This window comes from Leptosomus discolor, chromosome 3, assembly GCF_034619465.1.
Source record: "Leptosomus discolor isolate bLepDis1 chromosome 3, bLepDis1.hap2, whole genome shotgun sequence".
In the NCBI taxonomy this organism is placed as follows: Eukaryota; Metazoa; Chordata; class Aves; order Leptosomiformes; family Leptosomidae; genus Leptosomus; species Leptosomus discolor.
This window is the reverse complement of record NC_141393.1, coordinates 55,790,597-55,808,151: the sequence shown is the minus strand read 5'-3', so window position 1 is coordinate 55,808,151 and position 17,555 is coordinate 55,790,597. Positions and strand designations below refer to the sequence as shown.

At 34.3% G+C, this 17,555-nt stretch overlaps 1 protein-coding gene across 1 annotated transcript in view; it reads left to right on the top strand.

Moving 5' to 3' along the window:
• FAF1 (Fas associated factor 1) overlaps positions 1–17,555 on the top strand; it is a 172,689-nt gene that overhangs the window by 74,924 nt on the left and 80,210 nt on the right. The window contains exon 8 of the mRNA XM_086463159.1: positions 11,235–11,321. Within this exon, the coding sequence (XP_086319285.1) occupies positions 11,235–11,321 (87 nt within the window). The remainder of the gene's footprint in view (positions 1–11,234; positions 11,322–17,555) is intronic.

Here is a 17,555-nt window from a genome sequence, read left to right as displayed (position 1 = left end):
TGAAGAGTTCACACCACACATTCCTGACAAAGGAATTGGAACAGATCGAAAGACAGGAGCTGCAAAATTTTGCTTATTTGTGCAGTAGTCTTATATATGGACATGTGATATGGACAAGCTGGGATCAAGACTGTAACTGGCGTGCAGATTTTTTTCTTGCTTCCTAACCTTTGTTCATGTTTTACCATTGCCCAGTAGTGGCAGTAGCTTCTGGCCCTGGGTCTGATAGGTCTGAGAGAAGCTGGGAGGCATAGAAAGGATATTTAATAGTTTAAATCATGTTTTCATGCCAATTTTAAATAACTGGGATCAAAGTTACTGCTCTCGGTCACTTCCTTAGCTTCATGATCAGTAAGTGTCAAGATATATTTTTCTCCAAGTTACTGATTTAATCACTGAGATAATTTTTTAGGATTATCTATTAAGTCTACTAAGTATGCAGTCCATATGAAATTACTTGTCCCTTGACTCCCCATGATATCTTTCATCAGGTTAACCAGATACAAACTGTTACCCTGGTGCAGTCTTCTGTTGCATTTAGTAGACCAGCCGTTTCAACTAGTAGTTTTCATATGCCTTTTTTTAGCTCCAAAGGTCATTGAACTGATCTTAATAATTATGCTTTTCTAATTTGTAGTGTTTTTCTAATCTTTCCTGGCTTCTTCCTAGAGATAGCCTAATTCAGCCTGCATATTCATTATTATATCTGTCTAACTTCTGCTCTGTTACAGCCTTGTATACTGCTGCAGCAGAGGCCAAAATAACCCTCTAGATTTCATGTAATTTTCCTACCATGCTTTGTGAAGCACTCTGAAATCTGCTGGGAGATGGTAACTAAAAGTAACGTTTTCTATAGTAAAGTGAAGGTCTGATTTTTCCTGGGTGCAGGATCTTGTATGAATATGGACCTCCAGAGTTTGTCCCACTATTTTTTAAAGGGGTCTTAAAATTTTATTTTTTAATGGAAATAAAATACCTGATGTTTGGCAATTTATCAATGTTTTAGGACATAAAACCAGCTGGAATTGGGATAGTAGCATTAACAAACTATTTTGGTAATTTTTCTGGATTTTACAGCAAATTAATGTCCTTCCTTGGGGGAACAACAGTAGAAAGAGTATTTACCCTTTCTTTTGCAATTGGGTGCTTTGTCAAAAGAGTAGTTGCCTCTTGATAGTAGTCTGGTAATAGATGACTTAGTAGCAGTTGTCTGTTCTCTTTCATGATATGCATAAAGGTTGATGAGACGTTTCCACTGAGCAGTGCTTCTTCATTTAGCTTACTAATAAGTATATTTTCTCAAATGACCATTCCTACTGAATGGAAAAACAAACTAGGATTTCAAATTGTATCTTTTCTGTGTCAGCACGCTGTATGTAGAACCAACAAACAAAAAACTTCAAGTGTTATCATCAGTTTTATTTTGTTAGCAGAAGTCTTTAAGGCATTTTCAAATAAATTTGTAAAATAATTGTTTTGGCAGTAAGTCTTTGTTGTTTGATCTCTTTTAACCCTAATCACATCTTCCTTTCAATCTCTAATGTCACAGCTAGCTCACACTCTTAATTCTTTCATACCCTATTTCAACCTCATGCTTGTGTGCTACTAAAATGATTTTTTTTTTTGCTGGTTGTTGTTTTTTTTTTTAAATACTCATATCTCTTGCCTCAATTTCTTGAGAATGTGTTTTCCCTTCTTCTATAGGAATTTGTTTCTTCTTTTAGCCTTCTATTAAAAAATTCAAAGGGTCATGTGGTTTTAAGTTCAGAGGGGATTATCACAATTAGGTCTCCTAGGCACTACAAGCAATGACTAATGATAATTATGTAGGCTGAACCTTTGCGCAGTGCAGGCCATATAGCTGCAATCAGTAACTTCTGCATCAAGTTCAGAAGATTGTAACTTGGGTTTAGCAATAATACTTTTCTAGAAGGATAGCTAATTTTAGGTATTTAAAGATGTAGGTCAGCAAAGAGGTTTCTTTATGCCACAATTAAAATGTGCACGTATGCTGGCAGAAAACAGACATTGAGAAGTAAAATAACATTTTAAAGACAGTGGAACAGTTGTATACGGAATTTAAATGTAGTGAATAATATAATATAGTGAATATACTTAACATTTGCCACTTGCTGCAGCCCAGGAAAAGGCCAGATCCAAAGCAGTGGCAAAAAATGTTATCTGGTAGCTTGAAGAGAGCTCAGATTGATTCTCAAACCTTGTCCGGCAGGAGGCTGAGACTGGGAAAATATCTTGCTAAATCTTTGAGGGAACATCTCATGTGCTTGGAACATCCCATCTTTTCAGATTATGTTGTAGGTATAGATACACATTGCATGAGGCAATCAGAAGTTAATATGTCAAAACGTTCAGTAAAGTTTAGATGAAGCCTTGCTTTTGTTTTCTGTTTCAAAATTTGCAGGTTTTAAGCACAAAAATAAACTAGTATTACCCAGTGAACCATTCTATTGTAGTTTGTGGTATTAAGATACTAACTTGGCAGAGACCCATTGAAAAAGGTCAAATGACATCCAAGAAGGGTTGGTCTAAAAGAGGTTTAATATATGATGTCCAATGAATTAATAGAGGATAATGAAGTGTTAATAATTGTGAAATCTATGGAAGTAATTTATTCACAATGTTATTTCTGTTGCTGAAACTGCCGAATGCTTCTTTAGAAGCGTTTACAAAATTTAATGAATTTTAAATGTCATTACATTTAATGATTTTTTAAATCATCTGGTGATTCCTAAACTGAATGGGCATCTGATAACAACTTCTAGTTCAGAAAAATTTCTAAGTTATTTGAGTAAGTGTTACAACTCAGAAATATAGTTGTTCAATGAGGCTATAAAGTGAGTAGGTTGTGTCTCTGAAGGTGTCATTCTCTCAGCTGTAGAACAAGTAAACAGAACATTACCAAGTAGCACAGGAAAAAAACAGCTTATTTTTTGAATTTAGGTCATTTAAAGTTTGCCAATAGTATTTCACGTAAGTAATAAGGACTATCTGTAGTCCTCAAGAATTTACGTCAGTAAAATGGAATTGACATTTTTGGTTTGGATTTTGTATGGTGATTCACTGTGGTGGACATAAATCTGGGGGAATGAGACTGTCAGTGCTTAGTTGGGGAGTAAAGAATCCACATGCCTTTCTGGAAGTGGTGCTGGTGAGTCTGCCCTCATGTCTAGTATCTTATTTTCCTAAATGAGATGTTTTTTACTAAAATATTATGGTGAATCATCTCTCTGATAAGTTTATCATCTGTTTACAAATTCTTTCTCCTGAAAATTTTGCTCCTTCCCCCATTTTTAAATACATAATAGCAAAAGAATACATTAACTTTGCATTTACTTATTCAGTCACTTAATCTCTCTTAGTAGTTACCTGTTTCTCCTTGTCTTATGCCTCAAATTGGAAATAGTGTGGATTATTTATGTTAAAGTATTCACTTCATCCCTAGATATATTAAGTTCTTACTCCATGTTTCCAACAATGAGAGGAAGAATTCATGTACTTCAGTTTTCTAGATACTGAAATTAAAGAATTGGAAACATCAAAAAATATATTTGCTGAGTTTTGGTTAGTGGTTAGTTTAGTTTAGTTAATCTTTGTTTGAACTCTTATCAGCAAAATGTCACAAAAATCCACGTTATTTTCCAGGCCTAAGATAATTTGGTTACATAATGAATTCAACAAGCTTTCTAATGAAGATATTGGCACAGTGTTTACTGAGTGCTGTAGTATAATACAACCTGTTTTTAACAGTAGTTTGAACTGGATTTATTTTCGTTTGAATACTGTCCATACACTCTGAAGTGGAAGTTGGATATGTTAGTAGCTTTTCTGTCCGTAAAATGTGTTTAATTGCAGGAAAGTGATACATGAAAACTTAGCAGAAAATTTTCTACTGTTTTTTTTTTTAATGTAACTTGCTGATGAATTCTGCTTTGTATGTGGCTGATGTACAATGGGCATTCAGGTTCTCTTAGGGTCCTTTAGGAAGGTTTGAAATTGCATATAGTTTTTTAATTTGAAAATGAAATGGTCCTAATTAGAGGGAAGAGAATACTACTTTCAGGAGGTATACAAGTTTTGGTGCTTTTATTTGTTTTACTTGTCATGATAGAATAAGCAAGTAATGTATTTCAGACATTGAATTAAAACCAATTATGTTAGAATTCGATGCATTTTTATTTGGCATTAAACAAGAAAAGAGGTTTCAAAGCTTTAGGCTACTAAAGGGGAAAACTTAATAAATGCAGACTGGGATCTTTTCAGAGGTATTAAAAGCAAAAATAGTAATTTAAAGGAAGAGCTGTGAAATAAAAAATAATTGGAGAATGTATTGTAGTAAAAAGCACATTTGAGTTCTTGTGTATCTCATAAAAGTGCTTAATCGCAACTGACTTTTGGTTGGCAAGCTTGGACAGAAGAGGAGTTCTTTTGCATTCAGTATAGATTTTAAATATTTAGGTTGGAAGTGTATTTTTTTTTTTCTTTTAGATTACAACAGAGTGAATTGAGTATGCGTGGAAATGTGAACAGTTATTTTAGCATAGTGAGTCTTTCTTGGAGAATTTCAGTGGTATGAAATTCTTGAGAAGCAGACACGGTTATTTAAAAGTAGCCCAACTGTGATATCTTAATTCACTAATTGAAAGCGTTCCATGATTTAAACTTCAGTCAGCTAGGAGAGACTGGTTATCATTTGATGTCTTTAGAATTGCATTATTGTTTCTAAAGTAAAGCCTACACTAAAATTAAAATTTGGTGATTCAAATAACATCGTTTCTGTATGTTTTCATACAGTTTATTATATTGTGTATTGGAGATACAAAAAGGCAAATGAAACTGTGAGTGGAGCAGACTTATACCATTCCCCTCAAATGAATCTTGCATAAAGTGACCTGATAGTTCTTGTTTGGATGGTAATGTTAGTGTGGTTCATACGGTACATTACTTGCTATATATGAATATATCCTATTTGTGGTTTGCTGGCTAAAAATTGCTGTACATACCACTGCTTACAGTTAAAAAATTCAGTTTCTCATTGACTGCTGGTAGCCTTTTCCTGATAAAATGCAAAATATTTTTTCCTCTCTATGGGAAAAATTTAAATATGGATCACTTATTTTTGTTTTTTGTTTTCTCTCCTAACTTCTTCCATTTCTGTCCTGTGTCTTTACTATTACTAGGGACCAAATCTATTGCAATAGGTTGTGGCAGAGATGCTGATTCAGAAATTCTTTCTCTCTAGTTTTACGTCTCTATATTTTTAACAGATCTGGTTAGTCTCTAGTTAACTGAAATCACCCTTTTATCTGACCCATCTTTTTGTTCATAACTGTTGATAACATCATTATCCTTTCAAATTCACTGCTTTATCACCTTTGACCCCTCTCTACACTTAGAAACTTGGTAGATTCTACCCTTCTTCCCATGTATTACTGCCAGATTCCCAATGCTCTTTGCTATTTGTTGGTGGAGATGTTAGAGGCTTTCCTCTATAATCTTGAAGACTATTGCTTTAGCTGGTTTTGCTTCCTTTCTTTCCATCTTTCTTCACCACAATGCTTTTGCTTATTTTGCATTTCTTTCTGTCATTGCCCTATCCATATTGTTGCTGAAAATTTTGCTTACTTGTCTTGGCTTCTCTGTTACAATGTCAAAGTCAAGATTCTCACTTTACTATCAGTGCCCCATGCAACCTTGCTCTGTCTGCGTCTGATCTCATTTCCCTGCATCCCCCAACTCACATTCCACATTCCTCACAGTCCTCTGACTTTATTGCTCCCTTTGTCTGCCTTTCATGCACTCATTTTTGCACTGTCTTTCATGCTGCCTATGTGCCTGGAACAGTCTTTAGCATCTCAGCCAATTTACAGCTTTGCATAAATTATATTTAATAATAAGACTACAAAAGTTCATTATCTACTTATTTCAATTAACTTTGTACCTGCATAAGTGGAAAACAGCCTGAGGGAAACTACTGTTAAACTTTGTTGTGATTTGTTGTGATTCAAAGATACAGATTTAGACATGACAGTTCTTTGATGATTCAGCGTAATATTTAATTTTTTTAAAATTTCGGTACTTTTTTTTTCCTTTGACAGTAGATTTCAGATTTTTCTAATTCAGAAATAAGAAAATAGCTACTTATTCCTGGCAGCTGAAACTAGCAGAGGATCGTCATTATCACATTACCTGGTACAGAATTCTTGCCCTATGATACATTTTACTTCATTTTATCCTTACTAATATGAATGTGGAAATGTTTTGAATGGATTAACTTCATATCTGCAAAGTGTATCTTTTGTGTTTGACCTTTCTATTAAAGCAACATACTCATCTGCTTAAAAAAAAAAAGTGAAGGATAAGAAAGTAAGACTGCCTATATCTGGGAAGTTTTCCCAGTGTGTTGGCTACTTTGACATACGGGGTTTCTTAAAATGTTAAAAGTTGTTTCTAACACCAGTGAAAATGAGCTGACGGTAAAACTTCATGTGCTTCACCAGCTTCAGTGTATAGCTGCGAGGCAGGGCATTCTGCAGGGATTATACGTAATTTTCCACGTATAATTGCATCTGGAATATATGGGGGATTTTTTCTGGTTTAAATGATTGTATTGATACTGTTCACAGCTGAGTTGTGGAACCAAATAGATGTGCTTTTAATTTGTCTTTAAATGATCTCATATACTCTGGAGATTATAATCTGAAGGGTGGCTGCCATAGTAATGTGCCAGTCACCATGGCATCTGAACATTATGAAAAGAAATTCTGGGCTGCACAAAGACAATGCCACCAATTAGTATTTCGAACTGATCAAAGGTAGGGGACCAAAAAGTTTGCCAATAAATGTAGCTCAGTGGAAGGCACTAGAAGTTCGAGTTTGCTTTACGCAAATTTATAAAATTTCAGTCCTCCTACCAATGTTATGTGAATTTGTAAACAAAAGCTGTAAAATGGACTTCATCCATTTACCATGCTAACTTTTTTCAGTTGCATGAAGAATGTGGCCGTAGGTTTTTATTTCACTGGCCTAGTGAAGCAGCATTTTATGGTTTATACGAATCTTCAGAACTTTTCGCTCCTTACAGAATTTTTAACTTTAAGCTGAAATTAAGTCAGTTGATGAAGAAATGGGATTTCTGGTCTCGATTGATAAATATTCCTAGTTTCTAAATCTTTTGCAGTCTGCCCTCTTAATACTATTCTAATCAAACAAACCTAAAATTAAAATTATTTAAAAGCAAGCTTATTTTATCTTAAGTAATTGATTGTGGCTTGTTGTTTGAAAGAGGATCACTTTGGCATGAATTCCAAATCCAGTTATGATCTTAACTCAAGCAGTTTGTTTAATCAAACATTACTCTAATAAGTCTTACATGGTCCCCTACCCGACCAGGCCTGTCTATAACAACTAGTTTATTTTGCGACGAGTTGCTCAACAGATGTCATTCTGGTAGAATAATGCAGCAGAATACTTGTGCGTTGGCTAAAATTACTTCAACTTTGATCACTTTTGTCCAGCACATCAGTCTGGCATTGTGCTTTATACCAACATAACACTTTACCCCAAGCATGCCTTTCAAGCTTAGAATAGCAGAGGAATGTTATTGAATTCAGTGCAGTTACAGATGAGTTAATGAAAGAAGGGAAATACTGTTTTTTTCATAATGCCTTTCTGTTGTACTTTGGAATTAAAAGGGAATTTGAGGAATGTGACTTCTGAGTGATTTATTTTTACTTCTGAAGGCTTTTTGAAAACAATATTCTGTAGTTCTATTGATCCCATGTTTCTGTAAATAAGTTTCACTTGTTATTTGAAAAGAGCTCTTTTTGGAGTTTTATATTGTGAAAATAATATTAGTAAGACTTTTTGGAGTGTAATTGGAGAATAGTTATCTCACAGGGATGGTTTATCCTGGTTTTTATTGCAAGAAAACTGAAATAGCGAGAACTGTATTCTTGTGATCATGGATCGGTATTGTTACATTTTGATGGGCTGTTGTGGGGTCAGTATGGAGTAATGGCATCTCTTTACCTTGATACTACTGTGAAACGAATACTGCACAGCAGGTTCCCTTCTTGTTAAGCAGCAATGAAGAAAGGCTGTTTGTTTTGAACAGTAGGAATGAGATCATATACTAAGTTCTATAGAGTTTGGTCTTCCATAATTCCATTTTTCACAGGTGCATGTGTGTATACATATTTGAATATATAAAAAATATACCACATATATGTGTATTTGAAATGAATTTAGATAATGTTTTACTAATTAAGGTATATTTGTATTTTTTAAAGAATGCTTAAATATGAGGAAGCACTTATATGAAGCCCGCTTTAATTGCTAATAAATACTTCAGTGTTCTGTGTCTAAAACAAACCAGTGATCTTGGTTTAGGTTTTCTAGCTAAAATGTAGTTGCACATTTTTTTAATTGAAATATAGTTACCAGATTAGTCTCCCTGCAAAAACTCCTGAACAAAACTCATATTAACATAAAGATTATCAGGTATACGTGTAATTTACCAGTTTTACAAAAAAAGGAGAGATATCTTAATGATTCTAAAACACACAAAGAATGCAAAACTGAGCTGAAAATCCAAATATATATTATGTTACTGAAATGTCCAGATTATTGTCTGACTTTCATCCTTTAGTGAGATTCTGACTCAAGAGTTGGAAGTCATGTATTTTACTCTTGGATAATAAATTGAAGCCATTTTTTTCCACTCATCTGTGCAGAATGTTTTTATTTATAAAGCTTTAAACTCATAGTATTGAACATATTATCCGCTTAGCCTATATATGAAATCTGTCCAGAAATGTGAGACAGTTCTTCACAGTTTTTACTAAGAGGTGCTTTACTAGTATGAAATACTACTACCAGTACTACTACTACCACTACTACTACTACAAGTAGTGAGAATGAGCAACAGTAATTGAATGGAGGATCTATTAACTGGAAATACAGTAAGAGCACTGTACTTTGTGTTTACTGTCTATATGCCCTGAGTTTCCTCAGCTGTATTTATTTGTTGGCAAACTCACGCAGCAGTGCCATGAAGAGTCCTTTGAAGCATGTTGCCCAAATGAACATTTGTGAGCAAGCGAACGTGTGAAATCGCTGCCTCCTCCCTCATCCCCCTTAGGATATTTACAATGGCTAGAACAGTTCTTTTGCTGCTTTATGTCTGCACATGTATCCTTTGTCCGTGTATTAATGTGCTTGAACTATGGGCAAAATTTGAAAGAAAGGGTCCTTGCAGCATTTCTCTCTAAAGATGATCCAGAGAAAGAGTTTTGGTGCTATTCCATTATGCAAATACATTTTTAAGGTTAATGTCTACTGCCAGGTGTTGCATATACGTTCTGTACTAAAAATAAATGACAGGTTTTGAGAGAACATGTGTACATTGCATATGTTTGTCTTAGCTTACCATGTATTCAAACCTCAACTGTGCTTCAGTGATGAAGCTGTGGCAAGTATTGATTCTAGGGTTAACTTATATAAAATGTCTGTGTAATGGATCACATTGTTTTATTGCATTATCTCCCTTAGAACAATAGTTCAGAATGATCTTTCATTCATTTCTTGAATATGAAACATTTTAAATATATGGATTCTGTTAGTATTTCTCATTTTGACAAATTTCAGCTTTCTTCCTGATTTTTTTAACCATTTTTCTGTTCATAGAAAGTTGTTAACTTAGGGTAAGTGCACAAGACTGCAAGCAAGGTGCTAGCTTAAAGACTTTTCTGCTGACAACTATATATAATTTTTTTCAGTTTGCAGAATTGTTAGTAATACTTCTAGCAGAAGTTAGAATACGATTAATTGTTGTTTCTTTCCAGTTGACAAGTGAACAAATGAAAAGCTAAAGAAGACATCAGAGGATGGTTTTTGGAGTAGTATTGGCATTTGCTTTAAGTCAAATTTTATCCATCTGCCTTAATATCTTTTGGTTTCATGTGTGAAAAACTTGGTTCGTGTGTATGTTACTGTTAGACTGCACAGCCCTCTTAGAGCTGGGAACAGGATGCAGAACTTCTGACTTCCTCAGATATTTCGTTTAGTGAATGTTCATGTAAAATATTAGTAAAATGTATCAAACCTTAACTTTTATCTACTTGAGAATGTTTTTCTGGGTGTAATATAGGGTCTTGAGATCTGTACTTAGAAACTAAAATAGAGCTATGAAGTTATGGGAGGACCTTGTATTGCCATGTTGCAGTTTTGTGGAAGACAAACCAAAAGCCAACATTGGTCACTGTAAGCATTGTATTGTTTGCAGTTCTGGTCCAGTCCAGCAATATTTACATATGCTGGTTGTTGTGCAGTCTTTACATTCAGGTAGAAGAAATTATTTAGAATTTGATAGATCACTCTCTATCCTAAGTACAACAATACATCTTTTTGCAATTTAAATAGTTGCTTGTCACCAAATCTCTGATAAAACATGTCAGCTTTTATATCTGTGTAATGTTTTTGTGAAAAGTTTTCTAGTTCTTTTGTTTTGCAGTATTCTTCCTGTATTCGAAATTGTCAATTATTTCTTCTTTTCTCCCTCCCTTACTCCTGACAACCATCATGTGAGATGATTAATGGTAGCAAATAGTGTTTTAATAGCATGAGAAAAGAGTTGATGTAAAAATTAGTTTACTTGCATTTTGTTAATAAATGTTTGAAACAGACATTTGTCTCCATTGGAAATGTGCTTATTGATTCATATTTTCATGTTTAATATACTCACTTTTATTTTGGATTCCATTTAAGAAACTTATGCAAAATTATTTATACTAATTATTGCATTAGTGTATCACGAACCTAAAATTTTCAGGTGAAACACAATACATTAACTAGCAAAACCTGTAACAGAATTTTTGTTATTACTTTTTGCTTTCCTTCAGTTTGTTCATCACTTTGCAATGGTTTTGGCTGTGAAAATTTCTGTTACGAATTGTTTTACACATTTATGATGCTGAAGTAATAATGAATCATTATGAATGATAAGTTATAGGTTTTTTTCTTTAACATAGTTTGTTCAATTGGTTTTGGCAGTACTGTGTGTAAACTGAATCTTTGAGTGTTGGAGGAACCTGTTTTACAATAATTAGAAAAAATAAAAATAAAAAGCTTGGTATTATGATGAAAATAATGCAATTTGCCTGTATTGCTTTTGTTAGAGCAAGCTCTGATTTCTTTAATTTTAATTTTTCTACCAGGTAAAGCGGAATGTGTATGACCTAACTAGTATCCCTGTCCGCCACCAGTTATGGGAAGGCTGGCCTCCTTCTGCCACAGACGACTCTGTAAGTAGCTTTGGTTCTCATTTCATTTCTTCCTACAAATAGCTAATTTTACTTGGTTTTTTGATAGGAATCACCCAATAGCTTTTACTGGCTCATATGCAGTAAGTTAACATTACACGTAACTCAGAGCTTTATCTTGAAAGATACAAATACTAAGGTACTGGATTGCTGGAGCACATGGAAATTATTCATGTATATCAAATTCAGCGCATGTTTTAGACGAGAAGGAAACATGTTCCTAGACTGAAGCAAAGCTGCACAACATTTTGGAAGCTCAAGAAGTCTATTGCAGTGGTTTAACTTCAGGAAAATGTCCTGCTTTTTATATGTATTCTGAATGCACATCTAGATATTTTACTCAGTAGTGTGCGTTAGTTCACCGGTCTGCTTAAGCCAGTGTCTGGCTTTAAAGCAGGAGATGTTCCTGTTGACATCAGTGGAGAGCTTCACTTGCTTTTAAAGTATCTGCTTTGGTTCTTGCTGGACCAGTAGAATTTATGGACATTTGCAAGATTACGTTTTGAAATTGTAAATAATATTTGTGCAGTGCAATATGTATACCATTTTCAAATGTATGTTGAAGGTTTTAGAATTACTGTTATTTAGAAATGGAGGGAAATCTTAGCTGAGACCAGTATGAACCCTCAGTGTCAGAATCAACTAACTGTGAATTGCCTACAAATTCATGAAGTTGAGGGACTTAACTGCAGAATTCCATAAATATTGGACTTGCTTCCTTGCATTATTGTCCCTACAGTGCATTTTACATCATGTCTTTGGGTTTTGCTCAGATAATTTTCTTCTGGTAGTATGTTTCCAATGCTAACTAGCAAGGTCCAACTTTATTTAAAAAAAACCCAAACAAACAAAACCACAAAACCCCAAAAAACCTCTAAACGGCTGAAACAATTATGTAGTTATGTTTTATGTAGATTTTGTGACCTCAGAAAAACATAGAGAAATTAAGCATTTCTATTTTTATAAAACCATGCATTTAAACAAGGGCTTGAACCTGAGTATTCTACAAAGTGAAAATGGAATTGGGATTTGCTTTCTCTACGTATTACCATTATCTTCAATGCATTACTCTCCTGTCCATTTCTGCTCCCTTCTTGTAAAGGGAGAATTGCTGTTTGTATGATAAGATTGCTGCTTTTTTGCTCTGGCTAAAGGATTTAAGTCAATCAAAAAAAAAAAAAAAAAAAGAAAAAGGCAAAGACTGTCTGAATTTCTAATATACTTGTAAAATATGCCTGTGGTAGTGTTTGCAGAAACAGTAGTTGAGTTTGAGAGGTGGGTAAATCTATGTCCATGTATTCAGGAGCGTATCTGAGATGATAGATGCAAGAGCTGAAATAACAGCATGGTGTCATGTGGTAATTACAGTCTTTGAAATGTGGATCCGTTTTAACGTTTTATTAGTTTACATTAGCCCAAAAAAGAATTGGAAACTCAACACTTCTAATCCGTTTTCCCACAGCTGTTAGGTTTTCCCTAATTTTTTTTCCCTCCCCTTCTTTTGAATAGGATACCTCACATATGTAAAACTCATAAATCTGTTTTAAGTCTGTTTTTACAAGTGACATTGTTGCAGGTGAATTTTTCCCCTTTTCATCTTTAATGAAATTGGTGAATGTTGAGTCATCTGCTCCAAAGCAGGAGAGTCCTCAAAGCTCACTGCTCGAGTCTGGTGCAGCTGAGACTTGTCAGCTGTGTAAACAGATTTGAATGTGTTACCAACAAAAATATAATTAATTTCTGTCTAAAATTAGAGGCCATAGCTTGCTATTTATAAAGATTTAATGTTAGCAATGACTGTCTGTGGTTCTGTGATCTGAACATTTTTTCCTTTGCAAATTAGAAATATTCAGTAATAATTACTTTAGTAATTAGTCATGATGTCTTTAGTTCGGTGGCAAAGTTTTAAAATAGCTTTTCCAGTCGTGAGTTTTTAATATGCTGTATTGTATAGTACTTAATTGCAATTAAGGTGTTAAAGAAAGACTTGATTAAAATACTTTTTCATTTACATGTTATGCAGCATAAGAAATACTTTGTAATACCACAGGAGGTTTTTTCAGTGCGGTTCTCGTTAACCTTTGGCTTAGCAAACAGGACAACTAAATAGACTTCACATAATTGGATTCCTGTATCATCTTGAGTCTCTTATGAACCTGACAGACTACAGTCTTCTGACACTATCAGGAAATTTAGTGGAGTCAATAGTCATTTAAAACATTGTTGCTTCATCTCCCTTCAGACTTAAGATATGTTCTCTGATTGTACTGTCTAATGAAATATGGGATACTATATGAATTGTCAATAACTTTCAGATCCTTTTGCACACTTTCACCAGGGAAATGGGTTTCAAAACTTCCACACGCAGGAGAATGTTTTCATGCTGTGACAGTTTGATTGTGGGAAACAAGGCATATGTAGTCTGTGGAAATCTCATTTCACCGTTCAGCAAGGACGTATTTTTAGCTTTTATTGTGCCTGAATAGTTTTAACGCCATGAATTATATCTGTTCTGCTCATTAAAGTTCAAACAAAGTGAATGTATGAGTTTTAAATAATTCTTTTTTGGACAAGTTTATGTAAGTAAAACTTTAATTATATTAAAGGCTTAATTTATCTGTTTTGGGGTATATATCATCAACTGATATAATGAAGTCTTGAAAATTATTCTAGAAAACAGAAAAATAATTATAATTTCATTTAAATAGATTCACAGTTTGTTCTCAGTTTTTATTTTGGATAATGTAACAACCTTAACATTACTGAGCTTGTAAAATGAGAACCAAGCCAGAATAATTTACTAAAATTTCTGAAGTGTGTTCTGCTTCTTTTTGTTATATTGACTGAACTTCTAAAATTCCTCTGGTAATTACTGGTATTGCCAAGTGGAATGACCAACCTTCAAATACATGTGCATTAACAAAAAATCTGACATCAGTCATAGGTGGTGTTTTAGTTTACAGTTTTTACATGGAAGCATTGCGATTTTATTTATATAAGTACAGATGATTTTTTGGACATTAGCTTTACACATGTAAGTTTTTGAGGTGAAACTTTTTTCCCCCTGGGAGGTTGCTGGGGTTTGATTTATTTCAGAAGGATGAGTTTTTGTCCCTGATGTTTCTGTAGATTTTTGATAACATAGAACAGCAACATCCAATATGAGAAGGAGAGAGTTTGCTTTTGTGCTGCTTTTGTTCTCTGTATTTAAGCTAAAACTCTTTTCTTGATTGGTTCATTAAGCCATTTCAGCATAATGATGAGAAATGCCTGCTTCTTCATAAATAACAACAGAGAGCTTGTCAAAATGGAGTATATTTCTGTGTTAAAAAGATGTAAAAGGTTTAGAATGAAGTTTGAAGGGCGGGAAAGGGGAGAAAGACAAAGGCAGAAGATGAAGCGCCCTCTATTGCAACTGTGCTCTTGCATGCAGATCCTGTACAGAGGAGCTCAGCATCCATCCTTCCACCTACTGCTGGGAACACTTTGTTTCCCTAAACAGTACGGCTGGTCAAAACCTTCTATCCTAATTTTAAGTCAAGTAACTGTACTTCTTCATGGTATAGATAAGCCATTGGATATTAGTTTAGGCAGAAGTAGGTCTGTGCTGACAAGTTATACAGCTACATTGCTGAAGACTCACGTTTCAGATGTGATATGTGTAGCCACTGACGTGTTGGAAGTTCTGCATCATCCCTTGTGAACAGAAGCACCTTCAGTTCTGTGACGGCTATCACCGATGTGGTTGATGTTCCTTAGCTGAACTGAATAGGGACTCCTAGGTTATAATCAAAATTCTCAAATGCTTATGTATGATCTAATTAGCACTGCTGTTATATTTAGCTATTTCACTACCAAGTGCTAAGCACAGTCTGTCTGCACAGATATTAAAAATGCCGATAAATAGTGTTCTAGTACAAAGTCAAACTATTTATGACACTTTTTAGCTGATTTCCAGATTTTTGAAAAGTTTGAGTATAAGCATCTGAGTAATTAGTATTTGGGAGTATATATTTTTTCCCTTTCTAGGTCTTACAATTCTGAACAGAAAGTTCATTACTGCATGCTGTCTTTGTGATATGAAACCAAGTTGTGAAGTTTACATACACTGGCTGTTTAGTTCTAATGGATGCCATGTCTGCATTTACTGGATCATTTGGAATTTTTCCCCTGGAACTGATACAAGTGAAGAATGAGTAGACCTGACAGAGAAAGTGCTGATTAATTGGAAGTGTAAAATTGACTATATTTAAATTAAAATATATACATAATTAGAAAATACTCAATGTTTTTTCCTGTGTAAGAATAAAAAAAATCCAATTATAATTTGAATTACCTGTAATATTAATTACTTTGTTACTTCTATGATTCTCATCAATCACTTGCAGTAGAGTAGTAAAGTGGATGTGGCAGGATCCTTTTAATTTAGATACTTAGAAGAGTATTTGCATTCTGTTTTGTTATGTGGGTTCAGGAATATGGTAAAGTTTCAATTTAACATTTATACTATAATTCAAACTTTGTAGTGAAAATTGTTAGACAGTACCCAGTCTTGGAAGTTCATGCTAATCTATGAAGCAGGACATTCATCATCATTAAGAAATAGAAAAATAACTGAGTAATTTAATAAACAGTTCCTAAATGTCTTCATTTTAGATAACCTTCTGACTTTGACTTATGGCTTGCTTGGATGTTTTTATGTGGATGAAAGTATGATGAATTATCATGTTATTTTCCCAGGATAAACAAGGAGTTTACAGTTGTTCCTTCACAATTTTTTTTTTAACCCACCCCCTTGCCTATTTTCTATTTATAAAAATTAAGATAAAGTAGTTGGAATTAATTTAATTTATGTAAAAATTACTATGTCAGGGATAATCAGTTTTGTGTTATGTTTGTACTTTTTCATCGCAAGAGAATTTATTTAGGGTTGTCCAATTTTAGAACATAAAATAATTCAACTGAAGTGATTTACACCTCTCACATTGCTTTTGTGAAGAGTTTATTTCCTCACTGTGTGGTAATGAGCCTTACGGGTGTGCAAGAAGTGCACACTGAAGAACAAGACCCATTGTATCATTATATTAAAAATTCAAGTCAGTCTAATAGCTATGATTTTTTAAAAAAAAAAAGAGCGCCCCCCCCAAATCCCCACAGCCTTTCAGTTTTCAGCATTCTTAACCACATTGTGTCCTGATGGAAAAAATCATTTGTCATGTTCTGCTCACACTTCTGCTTCTTGCGGACCAGTTTTAATGTTGTTTTTTTCAGCTGTTGGAGATCCTGGAAATGAAGGAAATGAGAAATGCACTTTTTGTTTCTGTTTGATGTAAGGATATTGGGAATGCAGTAGCCATGATCTCAGAAATCTGGGAAAATTAAGACCACCTTTCTTAGTTACCATAAAAAGGTTTCTAGCTTTTATAACTTATTTCATCCATGAATTTAAACGGTCAATAAAATCACAGAATTTTAAGGCTGATCTCATGTTTTTTGTGGGGAAGAGCAGCAAGATTGATTTGGACATACACAGGTGTATTGGGAGTTGGTGAGACAGAAAGAGTGTTTCTGTCTATGACTGTTCAGGTGGGCCAGTTTTTTGTCACCAATCAAATAGAAATTTAATCTTTGAGGGCAGGAGCTTCTGTTAATCTCTTATCTTTGGGGGAAGGAAGAGACTTCAAAGCAGTGTTTAGAAGGGAGTGCAGTTGAGTTTACTGCATGTATGATCTGGTATTTTCATAAAGCATTGATGGTTTTGGTGAGGCAGTCCTCCCACCTGAAAGTACAGCACCTTTCTTTAGAAGAGCAGATCCACGTGGAGCTTTTTTAGTATGTCTTGGAGGAAAATTCCATAAACGACGTACTAGGTAAAAGGCAGGTAGAAGCTCATGTCCTGGATTTGTTTTCTATCCAGACCAGTGCTTCCACTTGCTCTTCAGAGTTGTGCCAAACACAGAGTGCAATTGAACGGACTCAAGTTTCCTCATTAGATATTTAGAGCTTTCATACTGGTTTCAGCATACCCCAGGTTTGCTTTGCTGTCCTCTGTTGATTGGATACCTTGTGTTCTATGGGGAGTATTTTATAACTGTTAGTGAAACTTTACTGCTTTTGGAGAATACAGTCTCTGGCTTTATCTGAGATTCCAGTTGCTCTTTGCAATGAAGTATAACTACTGTCACATTCATCATCTTAGGGTTTTTTGGTAAGTTT